Raw genomic sequence first — 18,601 nt, 5'->3', positions numbered from 1 at the left:
TCCCCTTGCTGTCAGGCTAACCGTGGGAGATTTTCGTGGTTTTCCTCTCCATGATTGCGGATTAATTCCATCAAAAAGCCCTCCACGAAGGCAAATTTCTCCCAATGACTGAGTCAGGAGTTCTCTTGTCTTCTGTATCAGGTTCGATATCACAAGGCGGTAGAATTGAACATTGGTAGCCGTAAATTAAAAATTGAGTCGACGGTTATAAAATAAGATATAGAAATGGTAAACATGAAAAAAAATCACCAATTCAGTGAAGAATAGGCAGGAATAGATAATATTGGAGATAAACAGAAAACTTTTATGGATTCTTTCTCTATCAGTTCTCACTCATCGAAGTATATTTAGTATTAAACAAAACACAGGACAATTGCATTGTATTTATTTATTACAAAATCAATACATTTCAATGAATTCTACACAAATGACCCGCATTTTGATTTTTCAAGGTTAAAAATAAATAGAAAGACACAAATATAATAATAAAATACACAAAAGATAAAAAAATAAATAAACAAGGTGGGACAAAAAACTTCATGATTCAATAAACAAGAATGACAAAACATTCTAAGTACTAATATTTTTTCTTTTCTGTAATAGTTGTTTCTTCTGGTTCAAAAAAACGAAAAAACATAGTTTTTCCAGCATAAGTATGGTAAGTAAAAATATGAATGTTAAGAATGAATTACAGAACAAAGTATGGTTTAAAACTAAAGCATTATCACAATAAGAAAAGATAAGACTGGAAGTCTTATACTTTATCACAAAACTTATAACAAATTAAATAAGTTTGCTCATCCTATTATTCAGTAAAATAGCTAAAATATACTCAAAAGCTCACGAATGAGTTAGAATACAGGTACGGAATTTAAATAATATTATCATCTTTGTCTCTTGGATATATAACAGTACTTGACGAATACAACACTATTTCTGTACTGTAAGTGAAAGAGTGCTCAGCCTAGCAAACTTCATTTAAGCTGTTTTGATCTCTGATTTCCTTGTGTTGGTCTTTCATTTTCTTGTTGGGTGTCTTGGTTATCCAAATTTCGTTGAGGCGGTTGAAAAGCTGAAGGGGAGGGTCATACCAGTTAAGATAATAATGATCACGAGCTACTGCTGTATCTTTTGATGTCAGATCTGCTAATATTTGTGCTTCTGTTATCCATTTAGACTCACTTGGTCGACCTCCGAAACTCCTGTGAATTGAAAAATGAATGTATATCATTTACAATAAGGCAGGTTATGCATTATAAGTTTATGGTTTACACGTTAAAAATATGACTTGGAACTGGAAGAATTAAAACTACCACCATCGATGATATGTTACCATTAGCAAAAATTTTGCAATAAATGCTAGCATGGAAGAAAAGGCTGTCATGTTATTTAAAAAACTTTTTCCTTTAGATATCCTTTCTGGAATAATTTTCAAGACAGAATTAGAAATTTGAAGAGACCCAGTCTGGCTTCCTCTAGAAAGTCAGCGTAATTTAATTGATGAAATTTCGCTGAACCCTTTTTCAATGATCCAAATTAAGAAAAACCTTAACTTAGTTAATGAAGTCACTAAAGAAGATGCACCCACAGAGATACTAGAATGCTTAGCCCTGGAAACTATTAATATTAAATACCCGGAACCTGACTGAACGCATGTATATAAATAGCTGGATCATATTACGAAAACCTTGAGTCAGCGGGCTTCGCAGTTTTTCTAGCTTTTTTTTTTCATTCTATGCCTCTGCCTGGAAAAGCCAAAATGCATTTGATGGAGAGGTTGAAGCTATCAGGAGTACCCTGAAACAGCTATTCATAAATACAAAAGTGCTGTATTAATGTCAGATTGAGGGGCAGCAATTCTGGCCGTTGGCCTTCTAGAAAACCTTATTTCAACAACGATTCTTTATTTTGGAGAATTTATCCGATGCCAACAGCAGAAAAATAAGAAAATCAAAATACAAGGGATCCCTGAACACAGTAGTATCTTTGAAAATGAACAGGTAGACTTTCTCGCATGAATTCAACCATACTCTGCTATACCTCACTATAAAACTATACTTAGAACAATATATTAGACAAAGGCATTACTCGAAAGGTGATATTTAGATGAGTGATATTTAGGTGACTATTAGATGATATTTATATTAGACAATGGAAAATTAAAAACCTCACTTGTTTACCAAAACATTCACGACATGATGCAATGGCCTCTTTACAACTACTAACAGGCCATGATAACCTTTTTGATCATCTTCACCGAATCATCATTTTCGCCCACTCAGTGATCTTAGAAAACTCAAGAACTTCGCCGCTACAGGGCACTTCTTGGTTGCGATTCCGAAATCACATGATATTGGCGTGCTAGAGACTGTCTTAGGCAAAGATTTCGGTCATTTTTGCTCTGTTAATTGCTTATTGCTGTATTCACTCAATTGTTGCATCTTTCACTTTCGAGATAGAATTGCAAGATCCATTAGAAATAGGAAAAAAAGTTAAAACTTCTGAATCGTGTTGAACATTAACATCGCTCAAACAAGCAACAACCTTAATAAGGTCACAAATTGAGCCATATTATCGCGCAACTTAATTTTATCTTAACGTGCTGCAATAGCTCAACTTGAATACAAATACAATTCATCTTAACATCTTAGACTGCAGCAAATTTGAACAGTTTTATGGTTAAAAACTGAACCAATATTTATGAAAATGTAGAGCAGTTTTTTTCGGGGGGGGGGACGTCTTTTTACTTATTTTTATCATCATCTGCCTGCTCAGTGTGATGTCAATTTTCTAAATGAGCCTCCTGTTTTCCTGAGAAACGCTAATGGAATATTTGTAATTCACCGACCGGACTGTGTAGAGGTCAGAGAGCTAACTTCACATCAGAAAGGTTCTAGGTTTAAATCCCCAACAAGGCATGGGTGTTCTTTCATTCGCTGTATTATCTGTTCTTACTGTGGGAGAAACATTGGCCCACCTAATAGGGTGCTCCTGAAAGAGTCACCAACAAAACAGCCCTACTGCTACTTGAATGACGACAAAAAATCGGGTGGGCATTGGAGAAAAAAAAATATTTGCAATTTAATGTGAGTTTAATCGAAGCAAATGGACTGTAAAATAAATGCCTTACTCATAACAGTGAGAAGAGTGTAATCATGTTTTAAATAGGATAGATATCTTGCATAAAATACTATATAATGCCAAAAATACTTCTGAAATAGTAATCTTTCTAAAAGTTTAATTTGGATTGACACTAAAATATTTCTGCTTCGAAATACATCAAAAAAGTTTCAGAAATAACTTAATAATAGTTGCTGAAAAGCGATCATTTTTTTAAATTTCAGATGCTAAATAGGAATCTTTGGAGATTCGAAACGCTTTTATAGTGAACTTTAGCTACGCAATTTTGACGTTTTTGGACGAGATGACAATGATTATTACCTGACAACATATCTCTTAGGAAGCTCTCTTTCGAAGAAGAGATCGACATCTGTTGGGATAGGTAAGAGATCTTCATACATGCCGTTCGGTATCAATAAAGACATTGTGTAAGTAGGTTCACACATTGAATCGTCCTTACACGGAACAACTTTTGTTCTTGTTGGAGTTGTACTGTTGATAAAAGCGTCTGCAAATAAAAAGAATAATTGAATTATATTGCTGGCATATATTATATATTGTATACTTGTTTTTAGATTGCTTTTCAACTAAGTATGTTTGCAGTTTTTCAGTCTTGAAAAGACGGAAATGTACAATTTATACATATCTGTACCTTGTTTTACATCTCGTTACGCCATGAAGCTACCCATGCTACAGAGAAACATCAATTTTTCCTTTATTTGACTAAAAATATTTACGTAGCAACCATAAAATTTACGTAAAACTGAAACGTCAGATTACAGCAAAAAAATAGATATCAAAGAGAAGTTAAAGTAAAAAAAAAATCTTTTATTTACGCATATTTTACAAAATTTTTTTTACTAGGTAAAAAAGCATACTCTATTTATACTAATTATTTACATTAATTCTTCAGTTATTTATAGACATTAAATTTAAGTCAATTATAAACATATTGAAAACAAAAAAGTTACGTAAGAGCATACACGTCTAATTGTAGTAAAATAAGGATTGTAAAATAAACAATATGACGCCGGTGACAACCTATCCCAGGGGTTTCCAGCTTACATGCGGCCGGGGGCCGCAATTAAAAACACCAGTCAATTGGCGGGTAGCAACTTTATCAAAATTTTATATAAGACTATTTTATGTTCGAAGGAAAATTAAATATTACTGTCATATTTTTATCAAGTTGTACAACACAAAAGTATTGAATTACAAATTAAAATAACAAGTAGATTTTTACCTGAGAAGTAAATTTTTTCTCACCGTTGGTATGTTACATTTCGCAGAAGCGAAGAAATTAGATTTTTTTTAACGAAAGAAAAGCATTTTGAACCCATATTGATGTTTTATGAAAATTGTCCACAAAAAAATGACAACCAATATATTTTAGTTCGAGGGCCACAAAAAGAGACTTCGCTGGCCGAATGTGGCCCGCGGGCCGCCAGTTGGTAACCACTGAATCCGATTCTGGGCAACTGACTCATCTAAACGTGCATTTTCTTATAATTATGCTTCCAATGACCAAAAAGTTTTCTTCTCAGTTATTGAGGTAGAAAATATTCAACTTTATAAACGAATTCTTTTAATTCCAAATATAATAATTTTATAACAATATATAATAATTTAAGCCGTTATAATAATTATATGATTCTTTTGAAGCATTTGTCAATGTTCTGGTAAAGCTTTAACAAAGATGAAAGCACTTACCTTGTAGATTAGCCCCTTGAATGTATCGGAATAATTTTTTGTACAAATTGATCTGAGCTCTAGATAACGATGGACCGGTCTCCTTTGCACTTATCCACACTGTAGCAGGGTACTGCCTTTCTTCAAATTCCTGAACAAAAAGGGAGAATTATATTTTTTTCAATCCTAAACAAGTTTAAATATTAATTTATGCTGTTTTTTCGCACATTTAAACATTCAAGAAAAAAAATCCAATAAAGTAAAATTATATATTCAATCACTCGAATTCTAAAAACAACAATAGAGTTAATTATTCAAGTACTTTAATAAGTAAAGTACATTTATTTTAAATAATTTATCATTTTAATGTTTTCACTTATTTGAATTAATTATGAAAAAGTTAGATATTCCCTTATTTGAAGACTTTAAATTACAAAAATGCAAACTAATGATTATGATGCATTTACTTATTTGATTAGTTATAATAAAGTAAATATTTACTCAGTATTGTATATTTGATTATTTAAATTCTTTTACGTACTGTGAAATATATGTTATTTATATTCTTTTATTTGAAAGTTTATAAGCACTATAACGTTATAAGTATTCCCTGATTATTGTAATTAAATATTCTTTTATTTAACGTTATGTACAGTGGATAAAAAAACTGACGACCCTGAATAACTTTTGATCTAATGATCGGATCTTCACGTTCTAAGACTCAATCTTAATGATTCAAAGGTGTGACCTAAAATATGCCAATTAATTAGTGCAGGCGATATCCTGTTACGAAATCAGACACAAAATCGTACTTTCTCTGAATAAACGTACCCTTTTTCAACGGATTCAGATTTCTGGCCCCCAAAGTATAAGGGGCAGCCACAATCTGGAAAATATCGTCCCCATAGTTTGGTCAGGAGAGGGATCCTAAGTTCGGACCCATTAATGTTAATTTTACTTTGTGCGTATTTCACCATATCTCGAGAACTTTTTAAGCATATTGAAAGGTTTTTGCCCACAATTATGAAATTCATTTTTCCAAAGATAATTCCGCGCAAAGAATAAATTTTAATAAATATTTCTTATTTTTTTACCATTATATTAAATAATAATCAAAACACATTTGAATTGTGAGGTATATATATATTTTTATGTCATTTAAAGTATATAATTTTACGTAGAAAAATATAAAATTTGAGCGAAATCGGTTGAATAGTTCCGGAGAAATCGAATTTTAAATATACGACTTCTTTACAAATATGCGATTGCCTTTCATGTTGGTCAGAAATCAGAATCCGTCAAAAAAAAAAGCTTTGTTTATTCAGAGAAAGTATGTTTTTGTGCCTAATTTCGTAATTTAAAATATCGTCTGCACAAATTAATTAGCATATTTTAGGTTACCCTCTCGAATCACTAAGAATGAGTCATAGAGCGTGATGATCCGGTCATTAGATCAAAAGTTATTAAGGTTGGTCCGTTTTTTATTTTGCTCACTGTACATTAATATAATTAATTTTCCGATTGCTCTTTCTTGAATTAAATAACGTGAGAAATAGCTAAACTCATTGCTTGCTTCTTGTAAATGGTATCAAATCCGAAGTAAATTTAAAAAGCAATGAATAAAATCGTACAATTTTTCTTAATACCGAGTAGTAAATAAATTATTTTAACTAACGACCAAATTTATAAAAACGAAGACAGGTGAATTTAATTTTTTTTCTAAATAAATAAAATAATTTGTTTGTAGAATAAAATTATAAGGCTATTTCGAAATATATTTCATTAAATGAAATGCTCTAGAAAAGTGACTAAACATATGAATACGTGTTACGTTTTACCATACATATGAATACGCTTAATTAAACTGATTTGAATTCTGTATGATCAATAACAGCTTATTGATTTTATGCTTTGCAAAGTCTGAAATTATTCAATTATTCAAAATTACCTCTAACATATTATCTCCTTGTTATCATGGCTCATATTATCTAACAATTTATCGTTAGTCTCTTTCAGTATGTATTGATATGAATCAATTAAACAACAAAAGTATGTGAAGCAGAAAAGCTTTACTACGGAATTAACACTAAAGTAATTGCTCAAAATATTTACTTACAGGATTCTTCGTAATTACTTCATAATCTATGCATTCAATCCCTTTCCTCGAACATGCCCAGCCATGTGACACCTATAAAACAATATAATATTTTAAAAAGGAAATAATGACTTTTATGAACAAATACCAATTATGTTTTAAACTCTTTAAAGAAAGTAATAAATATACATAATGTATGAATATTTATAAAAATCATCAATATTTCAAACTCAGATAGTCACTTTCTTAAAACAATCGCTGAACGCAGCAAAACCCAATTTTGAGGTTACAACTACCCAATATTCAACGCCCTAGCCTTGTATTTTTGAACCCAATCCAGAAGACAAAGGAACTCCTGAATCAAGTATTGTTAAAAATTTGCTTTCGTGTAAACTTTTTTGATAGAAATAACCTGCCTTTGCATTATAGGGAGATGAAAATCCCACGAAAAGCTCTCACGGTTAGTCTGAAGTCAAGGGGATTCTAACTCATGATCCGTCTACCACTGTGGATATGTTACATCAGCACTGTGGTTTGTTGCGATCCGAGATCGAAATTCGTATCGACCAGCTATCGATGAGATTCGAGCACAGGTGGTCTCTTCATTGGGAAGCGAGCGCTCTATTCCCAGAGCCACCACGACTTACAGCCGCAATATTTTATTTTATAGTCACCGATGAACTGCCGATCCAATTTTGAGTAAATTGTAATTTTTAACCCAATCCAGGAGACAAGGCAGCTCCTGGATCAAGTATTGAGAGAAATTTGCCTTCATGGAGGACGTTTTGATGGAACTAACCCACGTTTGCGCTACACGGAGAGGAAAACCACGAAAACCTCATGCGGCTATCCCGACGGCAAGGGTATCCTAACTCCGTCTACCACTGAGTATATTTTACGTCAGCACTGTGGTCGGGGTGAGCCGGGTACTCTTGAATTCGTCTTGACCGGCCAACGCTGGGAATCAAATCCGGATCAACTCATTGGGAAGCAAGCGATCTCTCTACATTGCACTGGTTACTGGCTCTATGGAAACCCTATATGGTTTTAAATTATGTGATAAAAAGTGATAAAATTCGGTAATTTTACCATGAAACCTTAGAGCAGCTGTTTTTAAAAGGTGTTCCGCGTAAAACTGGGGTTCAGTAAAAAAGATTAAGGAAGTTCCAAGAGTTAAAACTGTATTTCAAACGGTAAAAATGATATTAATTTCCAATCAGTAATCTATAATTTATTTAATATTTCTGCTATTTAAAAGAAATTTTTCATGCAAAAATAACCAACGAAGAAAATTTAGCAAAATGTATAAATATATTTTTATATATTTTATTTCAAAAACAATGCGTCAAATGAACTATGAAAACAATATGCATTCACCAAATCATAATTTGAGATATAAAGCGTTCGGTATTTTAAATTTTCTATTGAGTTTTGAGAAAAAAATTATGCCTAGAACGCCCAATAAACGGGTTGTAACGTATGTGTGTGACAGAAATTGTATTCTTGGCCATAGATGGCGCCACCGAAAAACAAGAAGAAGAGCAACCCCTTTGCCTTAATGGCATGAGACAACAACAACGAATTATTTTGACAAATATTACACTATTTTTTGCACGATAACTACTGTTCTGTACTTAAAATGTATTTAGTTTAGCTCAACGTCAAAAATGCTGACAACTATGCAGCAAAATTGTTTACTGTGTAGGTTTTCTTACTTTTGACTTTTCATGGGAAAATAAGAATTTTTCTTGCACTTAATCATGTAAAATATTGGCCAAAATTTTCTGCCCCTCAAAAGGTCAAAAATAAGAATAAATAAAGCTCTCTACAACTTACTTGAATAAGTACACATGCAAGAAAGGCGAGTAGAATTCTTTTCATAATTTTTCAAGTCGTCAAATCTGTAATAAAATAAGAAAGATATAAGGATTTAAGTAACAAACAAATTTATTTTATTTTGAAAGATAAAATTTTCTATACAAAGAAATATTTTGTTCAAAAAATGTATTTTATATAGTAACTTTTGACTCATATATGTGATCTGAATATAAAAGTAGAAATTTTATGAACTCAGAACTAAAATTTGATTATTAAAAAGCAATTTGATAATCATTTGAAATCAAATATTATGTTTCCAAATATTTTATTTCTTTTGCCATTATTTATTCTTAATTTTATTTATTTATTTTTATAATTTTTATTTATTATTTTTTCTTATTAAATATCATTTTATTAAAAGATTTCATTGAGAAATAAGTTAAATGGTTATAAAAATATATCACACACATAAAATCTGTGGTTTAATAAAATATGATTTATATATGAATGGTTTTTGAAAACATTAAAGAACATTTTAAAGTTAGAATCCAAACCAATCACCAAAGCTAAAATTATTTTCTTTATTAAATTATGAAATTATTAAATTTAATTAAATTTTTAAATTTCAAAATTAGTGCACGGTATGAAAACACACATTTTGAAAATGTTAGACAACTTTAAGTGAGTTAGATAAAAATGCACTTTTACATAATGTTATTAGTATTTTATTAAACTATTTGAAGGACACGTGTACTAAGAATAAGCATAAATCTACTTTTTTTCTAAAAAGTATAGCCTACATTATTTGGCCTAAAAGTCAATGCATATATTCATATTGCTACAACCATTTACTGTAACGTTACTCAAAATACTAAAAATTATTTTTTATATTATAACTACAGTCATACGAAGAAAGATTTAATCGGAGGAAATCAATAAACTGGAGAACGTGCACTTTTCACAAAATATGTTTTTCATATCTTTCACGTCATTCTTTACAAGATATTTTTGGCTTTTCAATAATTCAAATATATATTTTATTATGATAACATATGCCAGTTAACATTCGAAAATATGTTTCATAGTCATATTAAAATTTTTGAAATTTCAATTATTTAAACAAATTAAATTTATTTATATAAATTAAATTTTAATAAGCTATTAATAAATTAAAACATAATTAATCACACTGGGAAAAAAAAGCATTTTCAAAGCTACCAGAGTATGGTAAATTTAACTATTTTTCTGGCTCTATGGTAACACCAAAAAGCTCGATAATTCTTACCGAAGCGCTTTGGTAATAGATCTGGTAAAATTAACTATAAAATATGGTTTTATAGTATATGATAAAATTTGGTAAAGTTGCTAGAATTTGGTGATTTTATCATGATACCTTTGATCATGACAAAAAAAAGCAATTATTAGGTTAAATTTCGTATTATTTACTCCATTACTTACTACTTGTTAGTACTAACTTAATTTTAATTTAGTATCATTTACTAAATGTGGTGTAATAAGAACTATAATTTTAAGAACCAATATTTCTGGTAAGCCATTACTATATGAAAGAAATGGCCAAGTAAATGGTTCAAATACCATATATTTTGGTTTTATTAATCATAATTATGGTTTTTTTACTAGAAATGTCATTACAGTACTGTAATTTTACCAGATTTTTCTTTTTCCCTGCAGCAGGCGTATAGAAATAGTGACATCGTCCAAGTTTCCCCCCTCCCCCATTTACAGAATTTCTAATTTACCGCTCCACAATTTGCAGTAAATAAAGGGATAGAAGGACTCCATATTTTTGTTAAAACATTATAACTTATATTTTAAAAAGTGCATACTAATTTCATAATTAAAAAAGATTTTTTTTTATTCTTTTCTCAATGTTATTTTCATGGCGTCATCACATTTGGCATTCGAATCAAAATTCAAACTTTAGCTAATATAAAAATGCCCATTCTAAGATTTTAACAAAAAATTGCTGACTATTTAAATTATATTAAGGGCAGACATTTAATAACTATAACATAATTGTTAAAAAAAATATTTTAAAATATCGCGATTAAAATTAATAATTATTTTAAAATAGTGCGATTATTTAAAAATATTAATATTTTACTTTCCATCTCTGCTTGATTCTTGGAATAGAAATTTTTATATTAGTTTAATTTTGGTTTTAAAGACAAATGACATGAAACTCACACTTTACAAAATATTTAGAAAAGTGTCAATTTTTTAATTATGAAATTAATCCTCACTCTTTAATCTGCAATTGTAGAAAAACGTTTACTTACGCCATTAAAAACTCTGTAAATGCACTGTAAAAAATTCCTGATCAAATTACACTAATAAGTACTGGCATCCAGACTGACACATCTGTAGAATCCATTTTTAACGCAAAATTTTATACCGTACTTTTTACAGTAATGTTTATGTAATTACAAAGATTCAGTGACTTCGCAGTAAATACAGTAAAAATTATGGTACATCAAATTTTTGTTCGCCTTCGAATCTTTTTACCCTTAAGCCCATTTTTATTGTAAAATTTAACGGTAAAAATGGGTTTAAGGGTAAAAAAATACTTACACACTGAGTGCCAGTACTTTTTACCGTAATTTGAACTTGAAGTTTTTACAGTGAAGCATTTATTCAAAAAAATAAATGAATAAATAGAAAAATTAAAAAAGTTTTTAAAAAAACGTATTTATCTACATTCACTGTTTTTGAAATACAAATTAGAACATTCCTTTTTAGCCTACTGATGAAGGCGTCCCAATATAACACCGAAACGCGTATATGTTACAATTAAAAACTTTACCATTTGCGATATCTGAACATTGCTTTTAATATAATTTAACATTCCTTTTTAATTTCACAGAAATATCTTCAATGAATAATTACGTTTCAAATCCTAATTATTCTAGAAGGCGATAAAAAGAAAATTTCTATTATTTTTTATTGATTTAATCGCTTGAAGTTGCTTCATTCAATAAAAACAGCGATAAGAGCAACAAAAAAAAATAAACGTTAGTAAATAAAAACGAAAAGAAAAATCTACAAACAACAAAATCAACTCACCAACGCCAAGAAAAGAGAAGATACAAGACCTTGACACTTAAAATGATAGAAGCTGCGGAGTCGATCCTCAACTACTATTTATAGACGGTGGTCAAGCATAGGTCACGACTGAAGGACCGGTCCGCTATCTCACCCAAACAACCTAAATCTCTTTTTTTTCTTTTTTTTCTTTCACCGACCAAAACTTCTTTTTTACGTGTCATGAGAGCAAGATGGGGTTGCATCCTTCTTTCCGGAAATGCTCACTTCTTTTCGCACTTATTTGTTCCAAAAAATAAACTAGATTCTAAAGTTCTCTTAGCAAAAAGAAAAATGTTTTTTTGAAAAATGTCCTCATATAAAAGCTTAAACTGCTGGAGTTCACTAACTTTAAGAACTTTTTTGTAAATTGTCAGTTTAACTTTTTTAAAACGCGTCTACTTTCTAGACAATCTCAGCAAAAAAATTCAAAATTTTGTAATTCTTTCAAAATTTTATATATATATATATAATTGTTTCTAAATAGTTGAAAGATATAAAATTTTGCCAAAAAGTATTCAAAGTAAAATTGATCATCGGATTGAAATTATATTTCAATCAATATATTTTGATTAAGTTTTGAGTGTTGCAAAGTATTTTCATAAAATAAAATTAAATTCTTTTCTGAAAAAAACAAATTTTTTCTTAACCCGATTTTCAGACAAAATTTGATTATTCATTCGATAGTTTAAAAATTATTTACATTTGCTCTATGATGGTTTAGAACAAAAGAGTAAAAAATGTAACTAGTATGCACAGAGCCGTGGTAGTTCAGGGGATAGAGCGTTCGAATGGTGAACTGGATTCGAATCCCAATGACAGCTGGTCGATACGAATTCCGCACCCGGTTCGCATCAACGACAGTGCTGACGTAAAATATCCTCAGTGGTAGACGGATCATGGGTCAGAGTCAGACTCTTCGTGGAATGTTTTCGAGGTTTCCCTCTCCATGTAAGGCAAATGAGGGTTAGTTACACAAAAAGACCTCCACGAAAGCAAATTTCTCCCTAGTACTTGATCCAGGAGTTCCCTTGTCTTCTGGATTAAGTTCAAAATTACAAGTTCACGGAGTTGATCATTAGTTGTCTTAAAATCAAAAAATTGGGACGGTTGCTCAACGACATTTTTAAAATCAGTATGCATGCATCACACTATAATCTAGCCCCGTTTTTCCGGTCTCTATCTTTTATCACCTACCATTAGAAAGCCACGTAAATTTGCAGCTTCTCCAGACGGGTGACGTGTGCAGCGCCATAGCTGGTAACGCTCTCTCAAAACTTGCCATACAACAACCAACGAGAGGACTTTCAGTCACTACTGACATGCACCTCGTTGCGTACACACACTGGTTGTTTATAGTCGCTTTCCAGGATCGAATTCACGACCCTCCACCAGTGGTGAGAATGACGTCTTTATCGTCTGCCCCACAGTAGCGGTCTTCAATCAGTGTATTAGAATCAATAAATAATTGTTATGAAACTCGATACAAAGAAATTAAACAAAATAAACTAAAGTGAAACACAATTTTCAAATATATTATAAAATTCATGATATAATTAAATGCTTGAACTGAGAAAACTCGCTTTGCAAATACTGATATTAAATACATTATACTAAAGATTCAAACCATTGGATAACATAAAGCTATTCAGAGTGTTCCGCAATAAATTTAAATTGAGTACCTGCAAGCAACGTGGATATCGATCCAAATTGGTTCTTGAAAAGAGGCATTTGTTTATGTTAGCAACTATTCTTCCCATTCTATTTCGAGTAATCCCAACCCATCAAGTATGAATTCGGTTTTCCGATCTTGTAATCGATTATCGTATTGTAAGACAATATCGCAGTTAATGAATTCTTGTAAATTATGCAAATTTATTATTAATACTTGGCAAAACAAAATAAATTAGCTATTCATTTCCCTTTACTAACGATAAGAAGCCGACACTAAAACAAGCCTAACAGCTGTAATGTTAACAGGCCATCTTGTTCATAAACAACCAGCTGGTGTTGAGGTTATAGGTCAGGTGGTTGGGCATCAGCGGTCTTCTTCTCAAGTTGAGAGTATCCCAGTTCTCAGTTTGTTGTTTAGTCTGGGGAAAAATAAAATGCTTTCTACTGTGGGTACTTTTTACCGTTATTTAATCTGAAATTTTTGTACAGTATAACTGCAGTTTGGGAAATATGGTCATTATAGTTTAGACATGAGAGTTATCCAAAATTTGAACCCCTTATTGTTATTCTAGTTTTTGTGTAATTCGTCATATCTCCAGAATTCTTTAAGCGAATCGAAAAATGTTTGAACTCAATTATTAAATTCGTTCATCTAAAGATTCTGTTATCCACGCAAAAAATATTTTTTGATAATTATTTATTATTCTTTATTATTTTTTTTAAATAATTTGATTTAATTATATTCAATTAAATTCAGAATTGTAAAATAGACAAATTCTTGCATCATTTTAAAGAATATAATTTTGTAAGGCAAAGTATAAAATTTGTACAAAATCGGTGGAAAAGTTTTTGCGAAATTAAGTTTTGACTTAAAATTAGACTTCTAAGACATTACAGACTTCTAAGGAAATATATAAAAGCAAGTAAAGGAAATAATATGTAAAGGAGGAAATAAACTATAAAAGTAAAATAAATATAAAGGTAGAGATGCGAGATATGACTAGTATTTTTTTTTCTCTGAAGTCGTTTTGATAGCAAAATTCTTAAACAAGCAATCTAAAAATTAACAAACTTTAACATTTATATGAAGAGAACGTGGTTTTCTAAACATTTAAGCCCATAACGGTGAATTTAATAAGCAGTAAGGGGCAGGAGTGACGGGCAAAATAAAGGACAGCTTTTTTCTTATAAATTGTGAAAATGTAAAAAAAAAAAATGGCCTATGATATATCTAGACATTTCTAAACTTAAGAGGCCCTTCCACTCCTAACCGAACTCCTCTATCGAAGAGATGGGGAAGAGGAGGGAAAATTCTAAATATACCTTCAATCCTCTTTAGTGGCCGGAGTAGCCCGGTTGACAGGGCGTTGGGCCCATGTCCCACAGGTCGTGAGTTCGATCCCCACCGGCTGAGGACTCCCCGAGTAATAAATGGTGACTGGTGCACGTTAAATCTGCCGGGCCATAAAGTCCTCCATGTTCCCATAACAAATCATACTTCTGGGGGTACTGAAATGGAGATGGATCGTTCTCTGGTTCAGATCAAAATTACGACCCGTAAATGAATGAATATATGTATGAATGAGTCTGCAATATAAACGGGATGTGTGACGTATGTGTGTGGCAGAAGTCGAATTCCTGGCCATAGATAGCGTAACCTCTTAGCCTTAATATTATACGACAACAACAACAATCCTTTTTTTTAATTTTCATAAATATACCGATAATGGAAATTTACTCTATTTGGCGGTAGCTTTCGATACTTGTAAAATACAAGCCCACCACAATCACAATTTGAGATATAATGCGTGCGGTATTTTAAATTTCCTATTGATTTTTTGAGAAAAAAATTATGCCTATAAAATTCTGTAATCAACAGTTTTTGATAGGTAGTTGAATCATATACAGTTGCCGTTTATTAGATTTTTGATTAACACCTTTGCTTTTATGCAATTATCGTTTGAAGAATTCTTTAACGTCATCCATAACGGTTTTCATTCATTTAAACTTTAATGGAATTAGATTTCAAGATATCTAAAAACTGAGAAACGTGTAGTTTTAGATTAATATAGTTGAGACTAGTCGCGCGCTATTTCTCCTCATCTAATAAATCAACTAATGTGAAACACATAGAAATAGGTAGAAAATATCTGATCAAATTTGTTTAATTGCAGGCTACCAATTTAAGAACTAGAATAAAAGTTTAAGAATTTAAAATTTAAGATTTATAATATAATTTGTATAAATTTTGTAGTAGATAAGGTTCTTTTATTAACTTCTTTTTTTATTTTGCAAACTCTTTCTTAAAAAAATATAAAATTGAGCTTGATTTCTCTCATTAATAGTACTTTTTTTTTATTCGCTTTTTATCTGATAAGCATATTTTTTGTGACATGAATATTAATAAGATAGTTCGCCTAATAAATTCTTGTTGTTTAAAAAAATAATTTTGAAGAAGGAAAAATTATGATCTAATTGTTCCTTTAAATTAATACCAAAAAATAAATTGTTAATCACTTTTATTAAAGGAATGGAAGTATATTTCGGTTTCATAAGTAAACAGTATGTGGTAAGGAATTTCTCGAACTCAACGTCAGCGTTTTAAATGAGAATTTTGAAATTTAATGAATATTTAAAAAGTTTAAAAGCACTTGAGCGAATACTTTAAAAACATTTAAATGTTTAAAACTATCTCCAAAAGAAATTATTTAACGACTTAAAAATATTGGAGAAAAGAGCCAATTTTATTTTACGAACTTACTTTACACTTATATTCGCAATAGGCAACGAGAAAAAAAAATGTGTCATACTTGGTCATTAATATTCGCAACGAATTTCAAACGTGAAAAACTGTTAATGGCTTTCATATTTTCCACAAAATTTGAATCACTTGTTTATATGAATATTCAATATTTTTCACGTAATCTAATTCCTTATACACAACACGGACATCTTTTAAACTTAAAATGAGTAAACCGAAAAGAAAAAAAAAAATCTGTAAGATCTAGATAAAATACATCATTTACAAATCCTGTCTGGCACAAACATACCTGCTTATTCGGAATCTTCAAATAACAGTTATTTTGTGTACACCCTGTGTGAACAAAGGGTTGTTTTATCTTAAGCTAGTTTATGTTCCGGCTCTTCTTCTTTATCTCTTGCTTTTTTTTCCAGAGGCCTTGGAAAAAATAAAAAATATATATTGGAACTAGGTTGAAAATCGGCGAGAGACTTAAAACCTTGACCGAAATCGAGCAAGCTTGCTGACCTCCTAGTATCCAAAACATGATTAAAAACGAGGGGCTATCATTTTTTTTTCTTTTTTCTAATCACGAAGCATCACCAACCCTTTTTTCAATCTCTATTCCATTCTAGTTCACCAATCAAAGATGTTGCCTGAAAAATAACTTATTCACCATACATCAGTAAACATAAGTAATTTGGGCAGCTTATATGATTCGAATTTGCTGTTTATACGGCACATAAAGACTGATGTATTACTTACCTGCAAAGAACGAAATGACGGCATTGTGCGCAGCACGTCAATAAAATACGGACTACCCAAATTAACTAATGATCTGAATAACTAAATATCTAATTATCAGATCTTTACGTTCTAGGACTTATGGTCTTAATCTAGGTCTTAATCTTTATGGTTCGAGGGTGTAACCATCAATATGTTAATTAATTATTGCAGACGATATTTTACGTTAAGAAATCATAAACAAACGAATAATTTCGCTGATTGCTAAGCTCAATGGTATTTGTGTACTTCATAAACTTGATTACACGACACTATGGTTCGACCAGAAGAAAAATGTTGTTCGATTGAACATGTCTTAATAATGGCTCAATTTTGAACGGATTCTTTTTTTAGACTTTGTCTTTTATTCGCAGTCGATCTGGTCGCAGTCGAAGGAAATTTGCGCAATTGATATTTCGATGTACGAACAAAGCAATATTCAGTTTTGTATTTTTTACTAAATGTGTGGTAAGAAGATTTATAATTTTTAAAATCAGAATTTCCGGTAAACTGTTACCATATGAACGGAGAAATTACAAAATGAATGATTTAAATACAGTCAATTTTGTTTTTATTAATCAGAATTATGTTTCTTTTTTTAATTAGAAATGTCATTTTTCTATAATACGGTAATTTGATATGAGTTTTTTTTTTCCTCCGTGTGTGTACCTTCTAGTTATATTTTTTTACTATGAAACCACTTATTATCGGCAATAGTATAAACCACTGAAAATGTATAGACCACTTTTTTTTTCTTAACCTATATGTGCCGAGCTTCCATATTAAAAAAAACAATTTCTTTTTTTTTAATGTTTTATTATTAAGATTTATTTTAAAGTAACAAGATAATAGTTTAAATACCGTTTATTTTGGCTTTATTAACCAGAATTATGTTTCCTTTTTACATACACAAGAAATGTCATTTCCATGCAGTTCGGTAATTTTACCAGAATTGTTTTTTTCCCGTTGTTTTTTATGAATGCTGCACTCAGGGGGACTACTTTTTACCGTAATTTAATTCAGAATTTTTTACAGTGCATGATGTCTCTAGTCTAAAACGTTTGCACGTGGTAAAAAAAACAATATATGTTATATTCAGACTTAAAGGTTATTTATTACTTGTTGTTGTTGTTGTTGTTGCAAGCCATTAAGGCAAGGGGTGAGACTGTTCTTGCTTTTCAGTGGCGCCATCTATGGCCAAGAATTTAATTTCTGCCACAACCACATGTCACTCGCTTAAAGGGCAAATCCATTCCTGCATCCACTGATCGTGATTTTGACCTGAACCAGAGAACAATCACTATTCATTTCAGTACCCTCAGAGGTAAAATTTGCTATGGGGACATGGAAAAATTTGTAACCCGACAGATTTAACGTGCACCAGTCACTACACGAGAAGTATCCGGCGGGCTGGATTCGAATTCCCGTTCTCACTAGTCCAGCGCCCTGCCAACCAGACTATACCGGCCCCTATTCATTTCTTACTTATGATAAATTCCATTAACTCAAAAAAGGCATCAAATTGTAATTAAAAGGAATGAATTACACTACAGAAATGCTGTATGTTTCTCAAATAAATG

At 30.9% G+C, this 18,601-nt stretch overlaps 1 protein-coding gene across 2 annotated transcripts; it reads right to left on the bottom strand.

Annotated features, from left to right (window-relative positions):
- Positions 1 to 373: 373 nt before the first annotated feature.
- LOC107444356 (heme-binding protein 1) lies at positions 374 to 16,614 on the bottom strand. 2 transcript variants are annotated; one of them, XM_071180523.2, is made up of 6 exons: positions 16,549 to 16,614; positions 8,741 to 8,805; positions 6,926 to 6,997; positions 4,831 to 4,960; positions 3,442 to 3,628; positions 374 to 1,202 (listed from the first exon to the last, which is right to left on the bottom strand). In XM_071180523.2, the coding sequence occupies exons 2-6, from the start codon at positions 8,783 to 8,785 to the stop codon at positions 965 to 967; spliced, it is 672 nt and encodes a 223-aa protein (XP_071036624.2). In that variant the 5' UTR covers positions 8,786 to 8,805; positions 16,549 to 16,614; the 3' UTR covers positions 374 to 964. The 2 variants fall into 2 exon arrangements, with proteins under 2 accessions (XP_071036624.2, XP_015913956.3); XM_016058470.4 differs by lacking the exon at positions 16,549 to 16,614 and adding an exon at positions 11,807 to 11,955.
- Between the last annotated feature and the right edge of the window lie 1,987 nt (positions 16,615 to 18,601).

The sequence above is a fragment of the Parasteatoda tepidariorum genome, chromosome 1, assembly GCF_982258835.1.
Source record: "Parasteatoda tepidariorum strain Cologne lab strain chromosome 1, Ptep-v5.0, whole genome shotgun sequence".
NCBI classification, from domain to species: domain Eukaryota; kingdom Metazoa; phylum Arthropoda; class Arachnida; order Araneae; family Theridiidae; genus Parasteatoda; species Parasteatoda tepidariorum.
This window is presented reverse-complemented; position numbering and strand designations above follow the sequence as displayed.

What these genes read in the sequence shown, in the direction of transcription:
- LOC107444356 (XM_071180523.2), bottom strand. Translation starts at nt 8,785, where the DNA reads ATGAAAAGAATTCTACTCGCCTTTCTTGCATGTGTACTTATTCAA. An exon ending in AAGTAATTACGAAGAATCCT is followed by an intron (nt 4,961 to 6,925) that starts GTAAGTAAATAT and finishes CTTTTTGTTCAG; the next exon opens with GAATTTGAAGAAAGGCAGTA. An exon ending in TCAAGGGGCTAATCTACAAG is followed by an intron (nt 3,629 to 4,830) that starts GTAAGTGCTTTC and finishes TTTTATTTGCAG; the next exon opens with ACGCTTTTATCAACAGTACA.